The sequence below is a fragment of the Pollicipes pollicipes genome, unplaced genomic scaffold (genome assembly GCF_011947565.3).
Source record: "Pollicipes pollicipes isolate AB1234 unplaced genomic scaffold, Ppol_2.1 Scaffold_2555;HRSCAF=2994_pilon_pilon_pilon, whole genome shotgun sequence".
Classification (NCBI taxonomy): domain Eukaryota; kingdom Metazoa; phylum Arthropoda; class Thecostraca; order Pollicipedomorpha; family Pollicipedidae; genus Pollicipes; species Pollicipes pollicipes.
In genome coordinates, this window is record NW_023596136.1 from 120,274 (window position 1) to 144,471 (window position 24,198).

At 52.4% G+C, this 24,198-nt stretch overlaps 1 protein-coding gene across 1 annotated transcript; it reads left to right on the forward strand.

Annotated features, from left to right (window-relative positions):
- The first annotated feature begins 19,434 nt into the window (after positions 1–19,434).
- On the forward strand, positions 19,435–24,132 carry LOC119102955 (metallo-beta-lactamase domain-containing protein 1). Its single transcript, XM_037226408.1, has 4 exons — positions 19,435–19,716; positions 20,712–20,876; positions 21,070–21,180; positions 23,889–24,132. The coding sequence occupies exons 1-4, from the start codon at positions 19,557–19,559 to the stop codon at positions 24,074–24,076; spliced, it is 624 nt and encodes a 207-aa protein (XP_037082303.1). The 5' UTR covers positions 19,435–19,556; the 3' UTR covers positions 24,077–24,132.
- The last annotated feature ends 66 nt before the right edge of the window (positions 24,133–24,198 follow it).

The window sequence follows — 24,198 nt, forward strand, 5'->3', positions numbered from 1 at the left end:
AGAGACGGGGTGATGTCGGTTCTGGGCAAGGCTGGTGGAGCCCTGGAGCGGGATAGTAGGGCTGGCTCAGCGGGCTCACTGAGCGGGGAGGGGCACCTGAGGCTTCCAAAGTTGGAGCTCCCCAGATTCAGTGGGGATGTCTTCAATTGGCAGTCCTTTTGGGAGAGCTTTGGGGTGTCCGTCAATAATTCAGAGCTGCCTGATGTGACCAAGCTTGCTTATCTTCGGTCGGTGCTGGAAAAGGAGGCACAGGACTGTGTGGCGGGTCCTTCCCTGACTGGTGCCAACTATGTCAGTGCATGTGACCTCCTCAAGAACAGGTTTGGGAGGAAGGAAGTGATAGCCTTTTCCCACATCCAGCAGCTTCTTTCACTTCCAAAGGCCAGATCCAGTAGCCATCAGTCCCTGAGAGAGCTGCAGGACCGCCTCCTAAACCACATCCGCAGCCTGGAGTTACTTGGTGTGGGAGGTGACGGGTATGGTGTAATCCTTGTCCCTCTTATCCTGTCTAAGCTGCCCCCTGACATCATGTTGGAGTGGGTTCGTGAGGGCGCAGGCAAGGAAGCGGACCTGGCGTGGTTGATGAGCTTCCTGGCGGCTGAGATGAAGCGCAGGGAGCGTTCCAGTGCCTATGACTCTGTTCAGGTACAGGGGGCTCCAGGTCAGCAGCTGGCTGCCCCAGCCGATGAAGAGCGACACAAGGCCACAAGCGGCCCTCAACAAGGGAAGAAGAAGGAGCAGCAGTAGAGGACACCAGCAGCAGCAGCTCTGCAGTCAGGAGCCAGGCCAGGGTGTGGCTTCTGTGGGCAGACACACCATCCTGAGGTGTGTCTGAAGCTAAAGCCCTTGTCAGTACCAGAGCGCAGAGATGCTATCGGGCAGGCTGGGCTGTGCTTTCGGTGCCTGAGAAGTGGACATGTGGCTCGCAGGTGTGACAAGGTGTGTGCTGAGAGTGGAGGACGTCACAGTGCTGTGTGCCGCCTAAAACTGCTTGGTGGTAGGGGGCAGAGTGTTCAGCGTGTCACAGGAGACATCAAGCAGGGAGACCCCAGCAGTGACTCAGGCCCAGCACAGTGTCCGTCGTTATCCTGTAAGAGTGGTGGTCGTGAAAGGTGATGTACAGTGCTGCCTTATGCTCGCGTGAGTGTAGTGGGTCAAGGAGGGCTGCGTGTAGAGGCCACAGTGCTGTTGGACACGGGCAGTGACAGGACCTATGTTAGTGAGAGGCTCGTGAAGCGAGAAAAGCCTGTGTGGGTAGGATCTGAAAGTGTCTCGTATGCCGCGTTTGGGGGAACTGGCTCATCAGCTGAGCACAGGGATGTGTACCGTGTTGACATGATCGGCTCTAACATGGCCTCACCTTCTGTCCTTTCCATCAAGGCCATCAGGATCCCTGTCATCTGCACCGTTCTCCAGCGCCCTGTCTTGCCAGCTGGAGTCCTTCAGTCCTTCAGCCACTTGGAGCTGGCTGACCCGCCCTCAGACAGACAGCTGACGGTGGACATACTGGTGGGGCTGGACTGCTATTGGGATCTTGCGAAACAAGGTGAGATGAGGCTCGATGGGGGACTCGTGGCACAAGAAACCTCCCTGGGGTGGGTTTTCTCCGGAAAGATGAGTGCGCTGCCCACAGTTGGCTCCACCAGTCAGCTGCTCTGTCTTGGAGATATCCACGAGCAGTCTCTCCGCAGGTTGTGGTCACTCGAGGACATCGGTGTTAGTGATCCAGGGGTGGGGAACTCGGAGTCGATGAAGGAGTTCAGCGCCTCAGTGGTGAGGGCTGACGGCAGGTATGAGGTTGCCCTGCCGTGGAAGGCAGGCGGTGCTGGTCAGCTGACGGACAACAGACTTTCCGCTGAGGCGCGTCTGACGGGTCTGTCTCGCCGGTTGGCGAGAGACTCGGAACTGGGGGCGGCCTATTCAGAGGCGCCCCAAGGGATGGAGCGGGCGGGTGTGATTGAGGAGGTGCCCAGCCACGAGCTGGATGGTCTGCACCCGAGTTTCTACCTGCCCCATCATCCTGTCGTGAAGAAGTCCAGTGAGTCGACACGGGTGAGGCCGGTCTTCGATGCATCCGCCACCGGTCCCAATGGCGTCTCGCTCAATGACTGCCTGGAGGTGGGACCGTGCCTCATCCCGAGTCTGGTGGATGTGCTGCTGAGATTTAGGCGTTGGCGGGTCGCAGTGACAGCCGACATCAGCAAAGCCTTCCTTCAGATCAGTCTCAGGACAGAAGACAGAGACGTCCACAGATTTCTGTGGATCCATGACGGTCGGAAACGTGTGATGCGGTTTCGGAGGGTGACGTTCGGCGTCAGGAGCAGCCCGTTCCTGTTGAACGTTACAATCCGGCATTACCTGTCCACGTGCGCTCCGTCCCGTGCGATAACTGAGATGGCCGAGAACTTTTATATGGATGATTTCCTCTCAGGTGCGGATTCGGAGGAGGAGGCCAGCTCTCTATTGACTGAGGCCCAGGTCGTGATGTCTGGAGCGGGAATGACACTGACCAAGTGTAACTCCAACAGCGCGGCAGTATTTGACAGGACCCACGCAGCCACCGGCAGCGGCGAGCCCGAGAGCGCCAAGGTTTTGGGGGCTATGTGGAACCCAGGCAAGGACACTTTCTCATTTGCGGGCCTGGCAGTTCCCGCTGACCTGACTCCGACCAAACGAGTGGTACTGAGCTGCATAGCTCGGCTGTTCGATCCGCTGGGGATCTTGGCGCCGTTCGCGATGGTGGCGAAGAACCTGTTCCAGGAGCTGTGGCAGCTGGGGCTCGGCTGAGACGATGCTCTCACGGCAGACCGCAGCCTGATCTTCTCGGACTGGCTGAGCGGTGTTGGGACGCTGAAACAGCTGCGGATCCCGCGCTGCTACTCGAGCCGCGGCTGGCATCTCGGTGAGGACGTGTCGCTGCACGCCTTCGGTGACGCGTCTCCAAAGGGGTACGGAGCGGCGGTGTATCTCCGTACCGCCTGGCCAGACGGCTCTGGTAAGGTCTCGCTGGTGTTGGCTAAGGCACGGCTCGCCCCGCTGAAGCGGGTCACGCTGCCGCGGCTCGAGCTTCTGGGGAGCCTGCTGGCCGCGCGCCTGGCCGCACTTGTGCGGCAGGCTCTGCGGCTTCCCGAGGACAGGGTGGCTCGGTGCTGGACCGACTCGATGATCGCGCTGGGATAGATCCGTGGTGAGCCTCAACGGTGGAAGCAGTTTGTCGCTAACTGAGTGACAGAGATACAGAGTTTGACGGCTCCGTCCGACTGGTCGCACTGTCCAGGTGAGGAGAACCCGGCCGACCTGACAATCCGCGGGCTGTCAGCAGAGGAGCTGGTGGGATCGCGGCTGTGGTTCAGTGGTCCGAGCTGGCTCGCCTCGCCCCAGGGATGGCCCGGCGCTTGCGAGGCGCCGTTGCCTCGTGGTGAGCTGCCTGAGTCAGTTCAGCTGACAGGCGCGGCAGTAGAGAATGGTTCGGCGTCAGGCGAAGGTGACGACGGCCCCTGTCTGATGGCTGGTGCGGGTGATCAGCCAGTGTTTGACACCGCCCGCTGGTCGTCTCTGTCGAAGGCTGTCAGAGTTGTGGGCTGGGTGCGCTGATTTTGTAACAACGGGCGGAGTGCGCGTCAGAAATGCACCCTCGCTGACCAGTCCTCCGACGAGATCGTGTCAGCCCGACACCTGCTCCTGAGAGAGGAGCAGCGACAGGCGTTCGCAGCAGAGCTGAGAGCGCTGCAGGAGGGCAAGGAGGTTCCGAGGAGTTCTAGCGTGTACAGGCTTACTTCGTTCATAGGTGAGGATGGACTCCTGAGAATCAAGGGTAGACTGCAGCAGTCTGAGCTGCCGCATGAGGAGCGGCGCCCGGTTCTGCTTCCGAAGGGCCGGGTCTCTGAGCTGTTGGTTCAGGACCAGCATCGGCCCATGGGCCACTGCGGTGTGTCGACGCTTATGACTGCAGTCCGAGCGGCATACTGGGCTGTGGGCTTACGCTGCCTCGCAAAGCGAGTGAAGCGTCCCTGTGTCAGCTGTCAGAGACAGGACGCTCAAGTCTGCAACGAGCCGGCAGCGCCGCTGCCGCGCGACAGGGTGACACGAGCCCCACCGTTCGTGGTCACTGGTGTGGATTTCGCGGGGCCCATTTTCGCTGTGGACTGTCCCCACCAGAAGTTCTACGTGTGCCTGCTCACTTGTGCTGTGACGCGCGCGGTGCACCTCGAGCTGACGGGGTCGTTGTCGCAGGACGAGTTCCTGATGAGTTTCAGACGGTTCGCGGCCAGGAGAGGTCTCCCGTCCGTGATGTACTCAGATAACGCACGGACGTTCTTGGGAGCTGACGCAATGTCCCCAACCTGCTGTACCGCGAGGTCAGCGAGTCTGCGGCCACAGCCGCGTGGACGGCGCCAGATGTGCTAAGCTATCTTGCGGGCCTGCAGGAAGCGCTCGCTCGAACAAATCAGCTCCTGCAGGAGAACAGTGTCGCCGCCCACGAGCAGAGCAAGTTGCGTTGCGACGCTCGTATCGTTGAAAATGTCTATGCTGCCGGAGACCGGGTGTGGCTCCGAAAGGAGGCGCTGAAAGGTGGGGAGGTCCGGAAGCTAGCGACGCGTTGGACGGGGCCCTATCGTGTAGTCGCAAAGTTGAGAAACTGGACATATCGAGTTGTGAAGGAAGGCGGCTCGGCGGAGACAGTTGTAGACCATAACAGGTTAAAACCCTGCCACGCAGACCCAGAGGAGCCTCGAGCGGTCGCTCCCGCTCCTCCCCGGCAATCTGAACGTGGGCGGGTATACGTACCTGTCCGAGCGCTCGCTAACGGGTCGGGCCCATCGGGCATTGGAGGAGACGCGGTCCACCTCGCTCCGCATGCCGGGCGTTGGCCGCTGGAGAGAGCTTCAGCCGAGCCAGCAGAGTGCACGAGCGAAACAACAGGAGGCGCTGTGAACGCAGATGGGGTCGAGGATTCTGAAGATTGTCTGTCGCCCGCTTCAGGTCGGGCTTGTGGCGAGGGGCAGGTGAGTGGAGTTGGACCTCCCGAGCGCCAGAGCCGGTCTGGTAGGGTGATCCGACAACCAGTACATCTGAAAGATTATGTGCAGGATTAGTTGTAAGTTTAAGGTGGTAGTTGTCCGCCTGTGTCATGTCGCCACGTATTCGTTGCCGCATTGTTCCAGGTGTGATCGATAAAGGGCTTTACATGTCTGCGTTCTGTTTGGGTTATAGAGCTCCCATCCCAGGTCGAACACGCGTGTGTAAAAGGGCGGTGCCAGTGGCGGGACTCGAACTTGCTTCCTTCCCGCAGACTGAGCTGATGAACATGCCTCCAATCGATACAATGCGTCATGTTATCCTAGTTGTGCATGCTGGTGTTGGTTCGGCATTCGTTGGTATATGCCTGGACAGAACGGGTTCAATCTGTGCCAAAGGAATACCAGGTATGACTGATCGCGCTGGCTTGTGTCAGTCACGTGTAATGCGTGTGTGCATAAGAAGTGGCGTAGATATCTAGAATTCAAGACCGTGCGGTGTTCTGGTGCCAATGACGTCGCGATCATCACCGTGCTTAGTTTCTGGGGCGGAAACTTGCCGGTGGGGGGGGGGGGGGGGGGGGGGTATTATGACCAGTATTTAGTGGCACTGACCCCGACGGACGTGGCGACGGCCGTGGCGACGGCCCACCCACCCCGGCCGGCAACCATGGTAACGGGCCGAGTGCGCGGGGAAGCGCGCGGAACAAATAAATAAAATAGACTTGAAGCCGAGCTGCGAGTGTGTATGGGTGGTGTGGATGGTAAGTGGAACCCATGACAGAAGAGACCGGGAAAGACAGACGTTTAGATTCCTATCATCTGCACTTTTTATAAGAGCACTGAATGCGGTAGTGCTATTTTTTTATTATGTGACTTCTTCCATTGTTTCTTTTCACCAGGCGCACAGCCAGAAGGAAGGAAGGGGTGGCGGCGCATGGTTGACAAAGGCCCCTTGATAGTGACAGACCCCACCCAAAACAAAATCACCGGAAGTGACGCATTTCTCACTTAGGATAGGTTCTTATACTTCTGTTTTTATCTTCTTTCACTGGAATGGTGGCAAGAAGCTACCGCGAGATCGGTTCTGCCTGAAGTTTACAGCCAATAAATTGAAAAACTTCTTTAAATACGATATACTATTTGAAGCGACTGCATGGTATAAATCAACAGTGCAATCCAGTTTCCAATGGTTGAGTGAGCTTTCCTATCCGATAGAGCTCAGAAGCGTGATCAAAACGTTTATCTGGGCTCTACAGACATTACGAACCCCGCGAATGTAGATCGAAATAGGTCAACGATTTATATTGATATAGCCGAGCCATGCTTTTCAGGTAATATTCAACATTCAGTCGAAGCTCGTAAGTGGTAGAAATGGTTTAATATGGTTTTAAACAACATCTTGGCAGCAAAACCCACGGCATCAGGCGTTGCAGTCTCGATGGGCCACGCGGCGATGACACGTCTGAAAGGAGTACCTTCGAACGATTAAGGACATCAAATATTGCAGTTCAAGGTTAGTCCAGGGGTATATTTCATATGCACGATTTTGTATTGATAAGACCGGGCTGGCCTTAACAGCACCGGGAAGCGGTACTTGAATCTGGTAGTGGAATTGGAAGAGTGAAGGTAGAGGCTCTATTTTTCATGTTGCTCAAATGTTAATCTATCCGGAATATGACATAAAAGTCGTGAAAAGATACACCGAGCACTCTGAACGATACGCATTAATTTTGAAAGACATTGGTAATCACAATTTCACGACGGGCGTTTTCGCACGCACAGCAGCCGCCTTGTGCCACTTGCAGAGGCCAACGCCGCGCGATTTTACCAATGTAACGCTTCAGTCTTGTGGGTAGCGTTCTTCCTTTCACCAACGTCCATCAGAGAACGGGCGTGAAAAAGTAACTGTATTTGGTCGAGGTCCCCTTCACGAAGTACAACGTCGCGACCCTGGTCGTCGGGCCGCGTCCGCCTCTCTCTGACCGTCACTGCCCGTCTGACGCTACGCAGGATGCGTCAGGTTATAAACGGTGGGGCCGCTGGGGGGCGCTGGCGGACGCCCTCCAAGCACTGGGGATAGGGCGTTCTCGGACCTTCGACGTTGTGCAATTCTAATGCGCATGTGAGCCCGCATGAAGCAGCAACAGAGACGCGCCATGTCGCAACCCTCGCAAAAAGTGACTACGGCCACGGGTACCCACATCCGGTTTATCAAGTAATTATGATACAGAGTAAGCAGGGCAATGCACCCGCGTCAAACGAGGCGGTCTAAGTGCGTTGTTCTCGTTAGCGAGCCGAGCGTCCCGCTGACGAGTTGACAATTGCGCGGCACCGACGCGTATTGGGTTACGCGTTACAATAGGCCCAGCTAACAACAAAAGAATGATAGCAGGGCAACAGCTATCATTAGTTGGCAGCAGTGCTGTCAACCAAGTACATAGGGGCTCGGGAATAACGGCTGATGCATCACGGACTTCGTGAGCACGCACTGAGACGCAGTATAACCTAGTCAGCGCACAGCGCTAGATCTACAAGCCCAAAAACATGTAGCATAATCTAATCGAACAGAAGGCCAGTACCAAAGAACGCGGGGCACAGAGCGTGCGTTCCGACGCAAAGCATACATACAATACTAAACACAGGTCGCACACGCTCGGGTGACATATGCATACGTCAAATACCTACATTAGTACACCAGACGGTGCGCAGCGCTACATAGTTGCGGCGGTTTGCGTAAACATTGCATATCGATCGCACATGTATCAGACGCCGGATGACAGCTAGATAGACGTACATTAACTTAAGGCGCGCGGCGGTATATACATTGCTAGCACATCTGGCACGGGAGAAATGCTGGGGAACGGGGGCGATAAACAAACGTGTAGACCTCACATCTCGGGTCGAGCCGATCGCGGCGTGGCACGCGGTTGCGCGGGGCGACGAGCCACGGCGGCCAGGACATGATCTGGCGAACCACTCGCGCGGGGAGTAGTAGCGCCGACGGTGATCACTGCAGACCCAGGCACGGTAGACTGAGACGCTGCGTGTTCCGGTGCAACAGGGGCCAAGGGTATTTCTTCGGCCGGTGCTGACTGGGTTTCGGTCATTTCATCGGTCTGGGCTGCAGGGGAGTGGGAATGACGGCGGCGTGAGCGGCGAGTAAGGTACAGGATCAGGCTCCGAATAACTGGACAAATATGACGCATGGCACGACAGCCAATGACGACAAAACCAATGCTAATTACCAAAACGTATATGCTATATTTGAAGGACGTCGGACTGTCACTGCTCAGCGCGAAAGCGGAAGGCAAATCGAAACATTTGGCAGCGGGTAGGCCATGGACTGTGAGTTCAGGCAATGCGGAAATGTTAGCGGTCGTACGATTCAGCGAGGCGTTCCAAGATGAGCGCCAGATAGGGGTCGGCTGATCAGGGAGTGTAGCTTGCTCGCGAAACTGAGGAAGCTGAAGCTGAGATTCGCCAAAGTGATATGGGGGCATTAAAAGTATATCACTATGGGCTGAACATCCCGCATCGAGTTCCAGGACGTTTATGTTATCCTGAACTACGAGAGTTTGACTCGACTGGTTTGCGGCGCAAACCGTAGTGAGCCTAAAAGGGTTGATAGAGACCAGTAGCCACTGACCATGTCCAAGATAATAACCCTTTGGATCGTGGTTTCTAAGGTGTACCATTGGAGAGCATAATTTATGGATAAAAGCCTCTTCTTTCCGAAACAGAGCGACTAGACATGATACAGAAGATGCCATGGAGTACGCAGGTTTATGTAATTGGTAGAATGGCAATTTAGCAAGCAAACATGTTTGGATCTCGCTGTCCTCAGGAATGACGTATTGTTGCCGATTTTCAGATGCCATGAGGAATGAAGACGTTTCCACGGTATATTCCAGAGAGATATTATGTACATCGTGTGGGGCGCGATATTTAAAGAATTTGTAAACGTCAAATGCATGCGTAACATGCAGTCACGGGATATAGAAAAGCACATGAAAGACCAAGTCTTTCTGTACCACTTTAGGTCGAATGAAACGGATGTACTGACCGAGTTCCTGTCGAAACGGTAGAGCGAGGGTCGTGGGAAGTTCCTTTTCGATTGTCCGCAGGATTGTTTGGAAATTCCTTGTTGACATCAAGCTAGTGTGTAAAATTCCAACTTTTGCGAGAGTCAGTTTATTGTCCAAACTGTTGAGCCGATAGTGAAGCCTACGCAAAACTTGAGATAGCCCAAGAACGGAATCTGACACGTGTTCGGTATACGTGGCAGTAATTATGACGTCCATTGCCTGGTCCATATGATAGATTACGTCATCGCGAGACTGCAATTTTCCGTAAAGCATGCGTTACTTCAATTAGCTGTTTGCAGTTCGTTCGGACAGCGATTTGTGTCGAGTTTAAAACAGCAAGAGTTCCGTTGAAACTGCGCTGGAATTTTTTCTTCTTTGCCTAAGACTGAGACTTGGGCTTGGAGATGATTTAACTCCTGTTCGGTAGCAGTGCCAAAGAGGAAGGACATGACGTTTCCTACTCCGTTTATCAATCCTCGACGGGGTCGGCGGGGAAATGGTTTCTGTAATATCTGAGGAAAAACATCATAAAGATAGACACTTTCGCCATGTGGTCCTTGGATAACATCTACCAGGCGTGTTATTGCTTGATTGACCTGCAGCGTGGCCTTGCTAGATAATTGTTGGTAAAGGTGGTCCGCGGAGCCTTTAAGGTTATGCGTTGCCTTTTCTACTGAATGTAGCTGTCATTTTATTAACGAGGTGTTGACGGAAAGAGTAATTGCCCACGAATTGTAGCTTGGGTTAATTTTGCCCATTGGTATAAATACATGACCGGGACCACCTGAGGAAAGGGTTAAGGGGTCGGAGGAAGTGATGCATAGCATCAGGATAACTGCTGGCTGCCAGAACATCTTGTAAAAGTCAGAACTTTCTTAGGATTTTGCGATGAACATCATTATCAGAGATATGGCGGTAACGACAGCACTTTGCAGTTTACGCCAGCTACGAATTTGTGCCGGAGCATTGGTCTCAGCATGACCAATGTCTGGGTCGTCTTTTGACTGAACGGCATAAATTCGTGGCCTTTTGTCCTCATGTGTATCATCATCCGGTAAAGGACTGCTCATATCTCATCGTTTGTGACCTGCTAGACGGGTGCAAAAACCATCCTCATGTCGTCGCGCGGGGATTCGCGATCGCAATGCGTAGCCATGTGAGGGTACAGGATTACTGTCTACTCTGTCCGATAACAGTGTAGCCGTCTGATCGGTAGTCTGTTCCTCATAGGGTGGTTCTCCGTCATTAATCGTTTCCTGGTCCATATTGATATCGTCAGCACCATCGTCATCTACTGGTGATATGTCTGCAACGGGTGTGTCCTGCTCGTGAGCGGTTACCAAAGGATTGTCGTTGCGAAAAGCTAGCTTTGCTAGTCTGGGGGGTTGGACACGAAGCGATTCTGATTCAGGTCTCATATGAATTTCAATGGGACGTTTCACGGTGTTGTAGATATATTCCAAACGTCATTGATATCCTTATTTCGGAGATTTTCAGAATAAACCAACTTGGTTTTATGGGTTGCCATATTTTGATGATATAATTTTCTTCTCCGATTTTTGCTACAATACGAAAGTAAGGTTTCCAATGCAGGGTGAACTTCGAAGAATTCCCTGTTTTGATCGTAGGATCGTAGTAATAAACCGGATGGCCAATTTGAAATGAGGACGCTTGAGCACTTTTGTCAGCTAGCCTTTTGTTGTGATCCCGTGCTTATTGAATATTTTCTGTGACGTGCTCGAATGCGTGATGGAGATTTTCGAACATTTGGGGAACATACTCGTTGCCAGAGTACTTGTAACGGGGTTGCATCAAAGTATCTACAGGTAAAATCGGATCTCGGCCGTACATGAGAAAATAGGGCGAGTATTTAGTTGTTTCGTTTTTGCTAACCCTGTAAGCAGCTAAACATGGTTGTAGTATTTGTTCCCACTTCGTGTGTTCCTCAATAACCTTTTTGGCAATTGTCTCATTCAAGACCTTATGGAATCTTTCTGTCTTTCCGTTGGTATGCGCATGGTAGCTACTCGTGCGTATCCTTGCTATTCCTAACTCTTTGTTGACAGTATGTATAACCGCGTTGCAAAACTCCGTTCCCTGATCGCTCAGAATTGATCGAGGGCATCCATGGCGGGGTATGATTTCATCCAAGAGTATTTGAACTATTGTATCCGCAGTTTTGTTCGGGATGGGGTAAGCTTCCGGCCATCCAGATAATAAATATACTACCGTACAGATGTACATGTTTCCTTTGGACGAGATTGGGTGGGGTCCTGTCAAGTCAGTGCCGAGGTCAGTCATCGGACCACTTGGCATTGGCATTTCTTGTAATGGACGTCTTTCCTTTTTGAGCTTTTTCATATTACACTTTTCGCAGGTTTGGACGTATATGTTAATCTCCTTTAACATTTCCGGCCAAAAGAATGACTTCATGACCTTGTCAGTGGTCTTTTCGATGCCTAAATGGCCTCCAAAGTGTCCATCATGCGCCTCTCGAAGGATGGTATATTTGATTTTTTCAGGAACAACTAGTTGAGCTCGGGTCAAAGGACGTGTTTTTGTACCTGACGCTAAATGATATAATAAATCATTGTCCACGTAATATCCTTTTACTTTATCATCGTCTCCCTCAAGTAATTGTTGGATGATTTTTCCTACCAAAGGATCTTCTTTTTGAGCATTCTTTAACTCTGTATCTGTCCAAGCCATAGTAACGCGTTCGATATACGAAACGTCCTTTATTTCCTTCTTTTGTATCTGGAAATTGTCAAGTGCGTTCATTTCTAAAGCATCAATTTGTTGGTCATGCCAATCTAGCCGTTTGCCATCTGACAAAGTCTCTACTTGTTATGAATTTGGAAGTCTAGAGAGGAGATCTGCGGGAACATTTTTAGCACCACTGATATACTCCATATCGCAACCGTATTCACTCATCATGATAGCCCATCTTTGTACTCGAGGATTCTGCATTTCGCTTGTAAAGATATGTTTCAGCGTTTTATGGTCCGTATAGATTGTTAGCTTGGCTCCTAAAATGATAGGGCGAAGTTTTTGTAGGCTGTGAACGATAGCGAACGCTTCGCATTCTATAGTCGGCCATTTCTTTTGTGCATCAGTAATTGATGAGATGCATATTGAATCACTCTCTCTTGATCCTCTTGTTTTTACATCAACGCCGCGCCTAAAGCGTAATGCGAGGCGTCTGTAAATATTGAAACTGGTTGGGTGACGTCTGGAAGGGCCAAAATTGGGGCTTCGACTAACCGAGTCTTGAGGGTATCAAATGCGTGTTGCGTTTGATCACCCCATTCGAATCCCGCGTTCTTTCGCGTGAGTGCTATCAAGGGTCTTGCAATTTCGCTGCACTGTGGCACGTACTTTCTGTAATAGGATGCCATTCCAATAAATCCACGGACTTCTCTAAGGTTTCTAGGCGGTTGCATGTTGTTGATGACTTTGACTTTGTTTGGATCTACGCTAATTCCTTCATTTGATACTATGTGTCCCAAATAATTTAGCTGATCTTTTAGGAATTCACACTTTGATATTTTGACGTGCAGGTTCGCGCGTCGTAATCGGTCGAACACTGTTTCGAGATGCTGTAAATGTTCCTCGAAAGTGGCGCTATGGACGATAATGTCGTCGATGAAGGCAACTGCAAATTATTTGACATCACTCAAAACGGCGTTTATCAGATTTTGGAAGACTGCTGGGAACCTGCTTAACCGAAAGACATGCAATTGTGCTTGAATACACCTGCATTTGTCCTAAAAGCAGGTTTTTCTTTATCTTCCTCTTTGATCGGAACTAGCCAAAATCCCACTTTTAAGTCCAACCAGGTGCGGAATATAGATTTTCTTAAAAAATGAAGGATGTCTTCGGCGCTAGGTATGTTGGGGGCAGGTACTACGGTAACGGCGTTTAGTTTTCTGAAATCTACACAAATTCTATGCGAGCCATCTTTTTTGGTACTACAATCACAGGCGATAGCCATGGGGAGTTGCTTCGGCGAATGATGCCTGCTTTTAGCATATCGTGTACGTGTTTATCCGAAATGGCCTTTTGAGTCAGAGGAATCCTATAGCGCTTTTGTCTAATGGGTAGTTCGTTTTGAGTGTTTATTACCATTTCGGTAAGTTTGTTGTTCTGCTTCTACATGATTGACTTCAATCTGTTCTTCTCTTTTGAAATTGAAAGGCTTACCTAAAATTTGACCTTTCCGAAAATAAAAATGCCTGCCTGTCTCATTCACAATAGCCCAGGGGACGTGCTTGTTTTTAGCCATTTGAACAATTGCATTTGGTAAGAAAATTCCAGCCTCATCTTCAAAGCATGGGGAATACGTAAGTTGCGTCAGAATAAACTGTTTTCCAGCAGTTTTACTTTTCGACGGTCGACATGTAATTTGAGCTGATGATCTAGGATACAGATGGACGGTTTCTGACAGTCTTACTATATTAATTTCTTCTTCCTGACAGTTTTGTTTTTGCTTTAGAGGAAACAGCGCTTTTCCAATTCACAGTACCTGATTATTGAAATCTAGGGTAGCTTTTCCTTCATTGAGGAAGTCCACGCCTAAAATAATGTCGTGGCCTAGTCCTGTTACCACACAAACTGAATGATACCTTCGGGTTTTACCCAATGTAATTCGAATTTTTGCCATTTTTGTGACCTGAGGTCGGTCGCCTGAGGCAGATACTAAAGGTACTCTTTCCTGACATGTTTCCTTTATTAAAGCGTCGTCACATAATTATGAAAATTCGTCGCTCACCAGCGAGAGCTGAGCTCCACTATCCAAAAGAGTACAAAACCTGTTTTTCCCTTTGCAAACGTCTATGAAAGGACATTTCTTGTTCACGTATATGTTGCAAATTTCACCTCTCGACTGAATGGAGGTCCTACTAGTTTTCCGAACGTTCCCGTTCGTCTGCTTGCGGGGTCTGTCTACGTAGCTGTGCGGCATATTTGCGACACACACGTTGGATGTGGCCTGGAATGTGGCAAAAATGACAAATGAGCCTATGGTCTTCAGTAAACTGACACCTAGATCGTGCCGAGTCATCTCTATAAAACCTGGGGCTTGGTCCGTGATGGGCTTGCGTCCTGTGAAAATTTCCTTGCGGTGGTCTACCTTGTCCAGAATGGTTGTGCGGCATGAAACGTTTTGGTTTTGGTACTGCTTTTGAGGCATGTACTTGTACTGATCCGCTTGTTGCAGCTGCACTCCTTGGGACGCTTTCGTTTGGTTTCCTTGCTCCATTTTGACTGCTAGCACATTCACTGTCTCCGTAAGCTGTTCAATTTTTTTCTGTAAGGGGTCTGTGGCTAGTTTGACCAAATCGATTTCCATAGGCTCCTCTCTGTCCCGCATTTCTATTTGCCTGTAAAATTTGTCCTCCATGAGTGCAACACCTAAGGCGGCGTTCAGAATCAAGGGCTGTTGGCGAAGTAGTTTGTTGGCAATCCGTTTGTCTACGAGTCCTTTCATGAACAATTTAGCCAAAGCTTTCTGTTTGTCTGGGGTGTTTATATGGTTTCCATACACTTCGGTGGCTAATTGGTTTAAGCGCTCATAAAAGGACTGCACAGGTTTGCTCGATTTTTGAGTGGTACGGTTCAGTTTTTGTTCCAAAATGTCGGGGTCACGCAGGTTGGAATAAAAACGTCTGAACAGGTCTTTCATTTGGAGCCACGTGCAGTTGTGCTCTCGGGTGCATAAAAAAGGTGTTGCTGTCTCGGTTACGAGACGTCCTGCCGCGGTGAGCGTGATTTTATCGTTGCCATTGCAATCCTGATGAATGCGATCCACGTCAGCCATCCATGGTGCAAGTTTCCAGCATTTAAGCTGTCAAAATGTGCACAACCGATAATGATGGAAGTTATGTTAAAGAGGTCGCACAGATTTGCCAAGTCTTTTCACACATTATGCGACAGCTCTGTCGAATGCAAGAGTTCGTTCGGCAAGGGAATTTCCTGAGGTGCATGCGCCATGGTGTTTTGAGAGGATTGTGAAATGGAACACAGGATAGTCAGCGCCGTACCTCATTGATGAAGTAGCCCGATGTACCGGAGATCACCAGTCCTGGGCCGCGTGCTCGTAGATAGGGGAGATGAAAGGCTGCACGTCGAGCTCGGGTTCGGCGTCTTCAAACTGCGTTGTCCTCTCGGTCGTGTTTTCCGAAGTTGCAGCGCTTGCCTGGATGGCAGAGGCGGAGATGTTCGTGGTCTTGTAGGTGGCGAGGAGTCGGCGGCTGCGCTCGCTTCTTGTTTCGTTTACAGGTGGGTAGATTGTGCGGTTCGAGGACCGTCCCGCTCCCGTTTCGATAAAGACGGGTGTTCCTCTTCCTATAGCGATGCTTCTGTTTTCCGAATTTTCTTCATCCAGCAACGAGACTTCAGGAGCTTGATAGTCGTGGTGAAAAATAATAGGATTTTGGAGCTGTCTGAGACATGTTGTGCAGCGACGTTGGGCTTTTTGATAATGTTTTTCAATCAGTTTATCGAGGCCTGCTGCGGAGTGATTGGCCAAGGAGAAGCCACAACGGCGTTCGAGGCAAGGAAGGCAGGAGCAACGGTGGTAGGCGTGACAAGAGGTAGTGATATGACCACAGTGACACATATGACCAATGCCACACGGTTGGCAAAACTCCCGTTTGTTGGGATCGTGGCAAGAGCAGAAATGCTTCCTTTTCTTTCGGCGGTTTTCTAAATATGTGCAATGATAGGCACACAGCTTGTCTAGAATACTGGTCTGGTCAGTTGCAAAACTGTCTTGTAACAACTTCCAGCAAGTACATGCACCATAGGCCAGAAAATCCAATTATTTGCCCGTTATCCAGCGACTCGAATGGCTTGCGTGGATGGGTATTCGGTGTTGATAATCCGCAGGTTCTTGATCCGGGTCACGGCACCAATGTAACGCTTTGGTCTTGTGGGCACCGTTCTTCCTTTCACCAACATCCATCAGAGAACGGGAGTGAAAAGGTAACTATATTCGGTCAAGGTACCCTTCACGAAGTGCAGCGGCACGACACTGGTCGTCGGGTCGCGTCCGCCTCTCTCTGACCGTCACTCCCCGTCTGACGCTACGCGGGATGCGTCAGGTGATAAACGGTGGGGCCGCTGGGGGGCGCCGTCGTGCGGCCTCCAAGCACTGGGGATGGGGCGTTCTCGAGCATTCGACGTTGTGCAATTCTAATGCGCATGTGAGCCCGCATGAAGCAGCAACAGAGGCGCACTACGTCGCAACCCTTGCAAAAAGTAACTACGGCTACGGGTACCCACACCCGGCTTATCAAGTGATTATCATACAGAGTAAACAGGGCAATGCGCCTGCGTCAAACGAGGCGTTCTAAGTGCGTTGTTTTCGTTAGCGAGCCGAGCGTCCCGCTGACACATTGACAATTGCGCAGTACCGACGCGTATTCGGTTACGCGTTACACCAAAGCTGCAACCCAGGCCATCGCCGTTCCTGTTTCTGATATTGCGGGCGTACAAGCTCAAACCCTCTGATATTAATTGTTTCACTAATGGATTTAGCAAAAGAATGAACGTTCTCAGGCGTGCACGGGATGGGCTTGTTCGTTTTTTTAACTCATTTCGACCCACCCTATTCAACAACAATGACACCCTTTTTTCGTTGCACGCAAGGGGCCCATTTGAGAAGAACACTAGGGATACATTATTGTTTCCGGTAAAGGACTGAAGAGCCATTCTGTCCCACCGAGGGGCGTCTTTCGGCTGCCATTCTGGCGACACGGGGCGCCGGACGGCATCTCCTGGTCTATCCGGAAGCCTTCGAGGGATGCATCATGCCACGTCGTTCCCCTTCCTGACACTGGAGGTCTTTTAACCCGCGCTGTTGACTCCGGATAGACGCAGGAGTCCTGATTGACTAAACAACATTCCCAATTGCTGCAGGTGGTCCTATAATTGTCACATGGACTTCAGTGCTGCAAATGTTGAAAGACTTATTGCTCGGTACTTGGTCCCTGGCTGACAAAGGCTCCTTCCATTGGCTCAATGTGAACATTCATCATCATTCATTCATCAAGTTCTCAGGTTTCCTTTCATTTACAGAGGGCCCTGACCAACACAAGAGGCCCTCTAGTGTTCGGGGTTCCGTTCCCGTCCCCATTCATCAAATGTTCACCCGTCAGACTTGAGTCCCCTTGATGACACAGGACACTCGATTAAGCACTGTAGGCCCCTGACCGATACAGGAGCCCGGACTGTTGCAGGAGCCGCGACCAATGTAGATCGTGGCTCGCTTTTGTCTCTGCTAGGAAAATGGGCCCGACAGCTCATACTGACACGGAGCAAACTGTTGGGTGTTGGTGACCTCTGAGCGAAATTGAAAACCACTGTGTTTCAGGGGTTCCCAATCCGTGCAGGAGGCTCTCTTACTGACATTTGAGATCACGGCCCTACGGACGGGGTTCCTTAATGTGACCTACAGCCAGCCCACTCGGCCCTTCAGCCATCCAATCGGGTCCTTCATGTTTGGTCTCGAGACCTTTTGGCCCCTCTTTGGCCTCCTCAAACACCACTCACAGCTGACTCAAGGTCACTTGTCATCACGTGACCTCTATTAGGCACTGTGGCCCATGACCGACACAAGAACTCCTCACTGTGTCAAGGACCTCGAGCATTGCAAATCGCGAACCCAGGTCTTCATAGCCTGATTTTTTCCAGTGCGTGTCATTCCTGCTTGGGAAATGGGCCTCCTGGGCTCAAATTAACAGCGAGCTAACTGCTCAGTTTCACTGGTCTCTGGCCGACTTAGACAGCCGCATGGTTTCAGGAGGTCTTCAAACGCTCCAAGAAGGCCGTTCACGAATATTTCAGGTCACGGCCTTACGGGCCGGATTATTTATGTGACCCACAACTAGTCCTTCCGGGCCTCATGCACTCAAAGCCCTTAATAAACCTGGATGGTCGGTTCAGGCGGGCCGCCCGAGCCCCTCTTCGGGCCTCATCGAAGACTGCCCTTGGTAGGCTCGGAGCCCTTCGCGAACACTGGACCCTCTATTAGGCGCCCTGTAAACCTCCTGCGGCCCCGGCCAGTGTAGATCACTGGCTCCGGCTTTGAAGCTGATTAGAAAGTGGGCTCTCGGGCCCACACTGACACGAAGCCAACTAGGCGAAACCGGTGGTGCCAGAGATCTCCGATCGGCGCAAATGACCATCTGACTGTTGTTTGAGGACACGTTCCCGCAGGCCGGGGCTCCTCAATAAGGCTTCGATCAACTCTTCGTGCCGTAAGACCCTCCAATCGGGCCCATGATTGCAGGAGCCAGTGGACCTTCCAGGCTCTTCGGGCCTCCTCGAACACTGCCTTCGGCCGAATCGGGGCCACCTGCCAACACAGGCTGTAAGGCCCTGATAGACACTGGGGCCCTGATGGACGCCGGGGCCAATGTAAACCACTGGCTCCAGCTTTATTCCTGTTGCGAAAAAGGCCCTCAGGCCATGCCGCCACGGAACCGACTGTGCGTTACTGTTGGTGTCTGACCGACTTATAGCCCTTTTCAACTCAGGGGGCCTCTGATCAGCGCGCAGGGACCTCTGGCTGGCGTTAGAGTGCCGGCCCTGCGAGCCGGAGCCCTTGAATACCACCTCCGGCTGGCCTTTCGGGCCTTAATTGTAGGCCCCGAAGATGGCATGTGCCCTGCGCGTTCCCTCTCTGCCTGCGGTACCGCATTGGACAGGATATCGTCCAAGCGCCATTGAGTGGTAAACGTTTGGTGCCGACCGGCTCCGTGAGCCCAGGGCGTGGGAATATCAACATGTTTTAACCTAACCAACCAACACAGGCCCCATTAGGCGTTGTGGGGCCTTGATTGACACTGAGGCACTGACGGACACTCGGGCTCAGACCAATGTAAATCGCTGGCTCCAGCTCTGTCCCTGTTGCGAATAGGCCCTCACGCTCATGCCGCCACGGAGCCGACTGTGCGTTACTGTTGGTGTCTGACCGACACATAGGCCCTTTTCGACTCGAGGGGCCACTGATCAGCGCGCAGGGACCTCTGCCTGGCATTAGAGTGCCGGCCGTGCGAGCCAGGGCCACTGAATAGGACCTCCGGCCGGCCTTTCGGGCCCTTAATCGTAGGTTCCAGGGGTGGCACACGCCCCTGCGCGTTCCCCCTGCCTGCGGTACTGCATCGGACAGGACATGGACCAAGCGTCATCGAGTGGTAAACGCTTGGTGCTCACCGGCTCCGTGAGCCCAGGGCACGAGAATACCAACATGCTTTGTCAACTGTTTTGTCCCTTCCTTCTTGAACCTGTTGGCGCCAACAAGGGCGCCAAGGTGCTAGGGTTGGCGCATGAACGACATTCTGTCCACGTGAAGTTCTGCCGCGCTGGCCATCGTTTTATTAGATCACGCTAGTTGCGTTGTGTTTGTTAGCCACATATTTCCTGGATATAAGCAACTACATCGAAAATGTCGGCCCCGAAAGTGCACGTTCTTGTGGATGGATATTCTGTTCTAGAGGGTGACGGGAAATCAATGCGAGCAAACTGCACTTGTTCCGTTGTGGAGGGACCTCCACACATTATTGTGGATACCATGACTGCCTGGGATGCAGAAAAGGTACTGCAAGGTAAATACATTGACGTTAAAAAGACAGCGTAAATATCAAAATTGAACACTGCCCTTGAAGAATGTTGGAATGCAAGCAGGTGTGTAATGAGCTAATTTTACAGGTATCTGTGTGATGATCTGTGATGACAGTGCCCCAGTATGCTATAAAACATGCTTTGTGTAACATGTATAGGGTAGCAGCTGATTCCATGCAAAAAATTCAGAATCATTTCATAGTTCTTCCATGAAACTTAACAAGGTATGCCAACATGAAGTGCTTTCTAAGAATTGTAAGCTGTGGATACGTAGTCTTCAAATGCTATTGTGCTTATATCTGCATGGACCAGGTGAAGCTTTGTGCAGGTCTTATATATTGGATACATGAGTGGGTAATGATTTTTATATCAAACTATATCTGCAAATGGTGAATTCTCAAAAGTTACAGGTCCTATATTAACATGTTCTGTGTGCTTTAGCTTGTTTATGGACATCTTGTGTTTGTGACAGGGTCTCTGGTAAATGTTTTGTACGAGTTTCAATTAATTATGAGCTTTTCATGAACCAGATCACCCCGGCTTTGGGTCTTGCATGGGTTTTGGTTAATGACTAGTAGGTCATAGGCCTCTAAATCTAGGATTCTGAAGAATGTGGAGTATGGCCAATGTTGTGCGCTTCATAACTGTTTTTGTGATTACCAGCAAGTTAGGCTTGTGTAGCAAGTGGAATTTTATTCTGGAATATGGATGACAATCATTGATGATGGGCATGAAGGATAGTTATTAAGGGTAAGCCTGAGCCCAATGATTACAGATTCTTGGTGCAGGTATCCTTCAATACCTTGCTTACCCACACTTAATAGTGATATCTTATTGATGGTCCCTGAGGCAAGCAGTGGCTGAAATAAGCTATGACCTGTGATGATAGAAAACACCCTTGATGTACCTGTTTTCTCTCAGGGCTATGATCATCTGATATTGAGGAGCAATGCATGTCACGTGACGACACTGTCGGCAGGCCTGTCGTCACTCGGTCTCCAGCCAGAAGACATAAGCTATGCTGTCGCCACACACGGACACTGCGATCATGTGGGCAACCTGAACCTGTTCCAGGCAGCCACCCATGTGGTGGGCACGTGCGTCTCCCGGCGGGACGTCTTTACGCTGCACGACTTTGATTCTGGTGGGACTGTGGTGGCCATCCATCCACCATCTTGGATAAAGGCACTGATGCTAAATTCAGACACAGACTACGTTGCTAACAGTTTCCTTTGTTTCATGTCCTCCAAAGCCGTCAAACCATGCAACAGTCGGTGGCACCTGTGGCAACCCAGCATTGCTCCCCTGGTTTGTGACGCCTCTGCGCCCGTCCGCAGAGCCGTACAAGCTGTCCGAGTTTGTGGACGTGATCGCGACGCCGGGCCACACCAGCGAGGACGTCAGCGTGCGCGTGCGGAGCCGCCACCAGGGCCTGGTCATCATCGCCGGTACAGCGTGCGGCACCGCGGGCGGCGTCCGCCAGCCGCCGTGAGGGCGGCGCCGGCCCGCGCCACTGGCACAGTGGTCCCATCGCGGGGCACTGTTGGCACGGCTGTGTCACGGCATTCGAGACGACTGCACGCCTCCGGCTGTACGCTAACAGGTCCACGTCATAGCCTCATCAGGCAGCGGCATGAGGCGGGTTTTGGAGTCGCGAAGTCGCCATTTTCGGCTTTGGGTCATTTTCGACGGTTGAACGGCCTCGACCTTGTTTCATTTCAAACGGCAGGCTTTGGCTTTGTGTCGTTTTTAGAGATGGCTTTGGCTTTGGCTGAAAATTTATTTTTATGAGGACTGCAATTTCGATTGCATGCGATCTTGAGCTGGTGGCTTCTGCCTTCTCGTGGTGGTTTGTTTGCTGCAGTCGCAACGTTGCCTAAAAAAGACTGCTGCCGTCAAAACACTGCGATGTGCGATACAGTTTGTCGAAGCTTCGACGTGTACATGGTCGGAGACCCCCAAATAACCGGCCATTCCAGGACCAATGAACGGCTGACGATGGCAGGGGAGCGAACTGTCCGATGAGTTGTGCACAGACTGACACGCCAGACGAGAACGACGTTTCTAAGAATATCGTCGGTAATGCTAACGAAACCGCCAACTCGGTTTGCAGAGTCTTTCCATGACATTGTCCGATTCCATCCAGTTTTAGCCAACTGCGAAAAGAGTTTAATATTCCCAAAACACTGCGGGAGTGGTTGAATTTTCCTACAACAACGCTGTGCACTTGACTCCGCTTCGGCTTCGGCCTCGTAATTTTAATTGTTGGTCCGCTTTAGCTTTCCGTTTTCTAAAATCAAAAGCGCTGAGCCCGACTTTGGCCCCATGTGTGCAGAGTTCAAATCCATGCCCTTGCCTTAGCTTTGGATTTGACTTCGAAGCCCGAAGTCCGGATTTATTTCGATGCCTGTGTTCCACGCGTGCTTTGACGTATCGTCACGGCAGACGGCACGACTTCCGTTCATGCATTTGCACTTGCTCACTTCCTGAACGCGTCTAGCGGGGCGGGCGTTTGATGTCCTCGTCATTGAAGCTTTACGGCGCACACGGTCTCAGCTGCTTAGACTATCCGGCGTCACCTGCCTCTCACCCTGGCAGAAGGGGCGTGTTATAGGTGTCAGGGGGGCGTAAGGGCATCAGACGTTAATGAATGAGGCATCGGTCAACGTACGTAGTCAATTGTTCCCCTCCATTTGATATATTTCTCCTATTGTCTTGTGATCCAAATTGATGCACGTGGGACCTTTCTCTAATTTCAGCATGTTAGCACCGAAAATGTATCCTCATACGACTTATATAAGGAGTGGGCCCGAGTGGGCCCGGCGGGTGACCTCCTTAAGGAGGCCCTGGATGGTCCCAGCGGCTGACCCCTCTAAGGAGGTCCTGGTTGGTCCCGGCGGGTGACCCCTTTAAGGAGGCTCTGGAGGGTCCCAGCGGGTGACTTCCTTAAGGAGGCCCTGGTTGGCCCCCGCGGATGACCTTAGAGAGGCCCTGAATGGCCCCAGCGGGTGATCCCTTTTGACAAACCTGTTTGGCTGGTATTGGACTCTGCGACCCGACACTCTGCGACCACGTTCGCGTCTCACCCGAGCGGAAGTGCCACCTATGACATTGCTGTGACCGATGTAGACTGTTGGATTAGGAGGGTCAGTGTGACCCCAGTTTATAACCTGATGCGGCCTTATGTTCGAGCATTGCGAGCGTGACTCCTGACCTTGGAACTCCACCCTCTCTGCGGTGTGGTGAGAAAGCCAACACCCCCTCAGTCTGCGGCCTCAGGTGACCCGTGCAGCCCCAGTCTGAGGCCTCAGGTGATCCGTGCGGCCCCAGTCTGTGGCCTCAAGTGATCCGTGCAGCCCCAGTCTGTGGCCTCAGGTGATCCGTGCCGCCCCAGTCTGTGGCCTCAGGTGACCCGTGCAGCCCCAGTCTGAGGCCTGAGGTGATCCGTGCGGCCCCAGTGTGTGGCCTCAGGTGATCCGTGCAGCCCCAGTCTGAGGCCTCAGATGATCCGTGTGGCCCCAGTATGTGGCCTCAGGTGACCCGGGCGTTCCCAGTGTGTAGCCTCAGGTGACCGTTGCGGCCCCAGTCTGTGGCCTCAGGTGGCCATTGCGGCCCCAGTGTGTAGCCTCAGGTGACCGTTGCGGCCCCAGTCTGTGGCCTCAGGTGGCCGTTGCGGCCCCAGTGTGTAGCCTCAGGTGACCGTTGCGGCCCCAGTCTGTGGCCTCAGGTGGCCGTTGCGGCCCCAGTGTGTAGCCTCAGGTGACGTTGCGGCCCCAGTCTGTGGCCTCAGGTGACCGTTGCGGCCCCAGTCTGTGGCCTCAGGTGGCCGTTGCGGCCCCAGTGTGTAGCCTCAGGTGACCGTTGCGGCCCAGTCTGTGGCCTCAGGTGGCCGTTGCTGCCCCAGTGTGTAGCCTCAGGTGACCGTTGCGGCCCCAGTCTGTGACCTCAGGTGGCCGTTGCGGCCCCAGTCTGTGGCCTCAGGTGACCGTTGCGGCCCCAGTCTGCGGCCTCAGGTGACCGTTTCGGCCCCAGTATGTGACCTCAGGTGACCCTTGCGGCGCCCCGGTCTCAGGTGACCTGCACGGCCCCATTAGTAACCTCAGGTGGCCGACGTGAGCCCACAGATGCCATGCGTGACCCGGGCCCGTGACTGCAGGCGACCTGTTTGAGCGGGAGGAAGACATACGCGACCCGAGCCTGTGGCGGTCGGCCGGCAGTCAGGACCCGGACCGCCAGATGGCGAACCGGCGCCGCGTGCTGGCCGAGGCCGACCTCGTGGTGCCGGGACACGGCCCGATGTTCGCCGTCACAGCCGAGCACCGCAGGCTGGAGAGCGAGCGCTAGCGCCGCGTGACCCTGGCCCCGAACCAGCGCCAGATGTGAGGAGAGCGTAAGGTGAGGCCTCATGTCCCCGTGAAAGAGCGCAGGAGGCAGTGATGTGATGCATTTGAAAAAGGCGTGGGAGG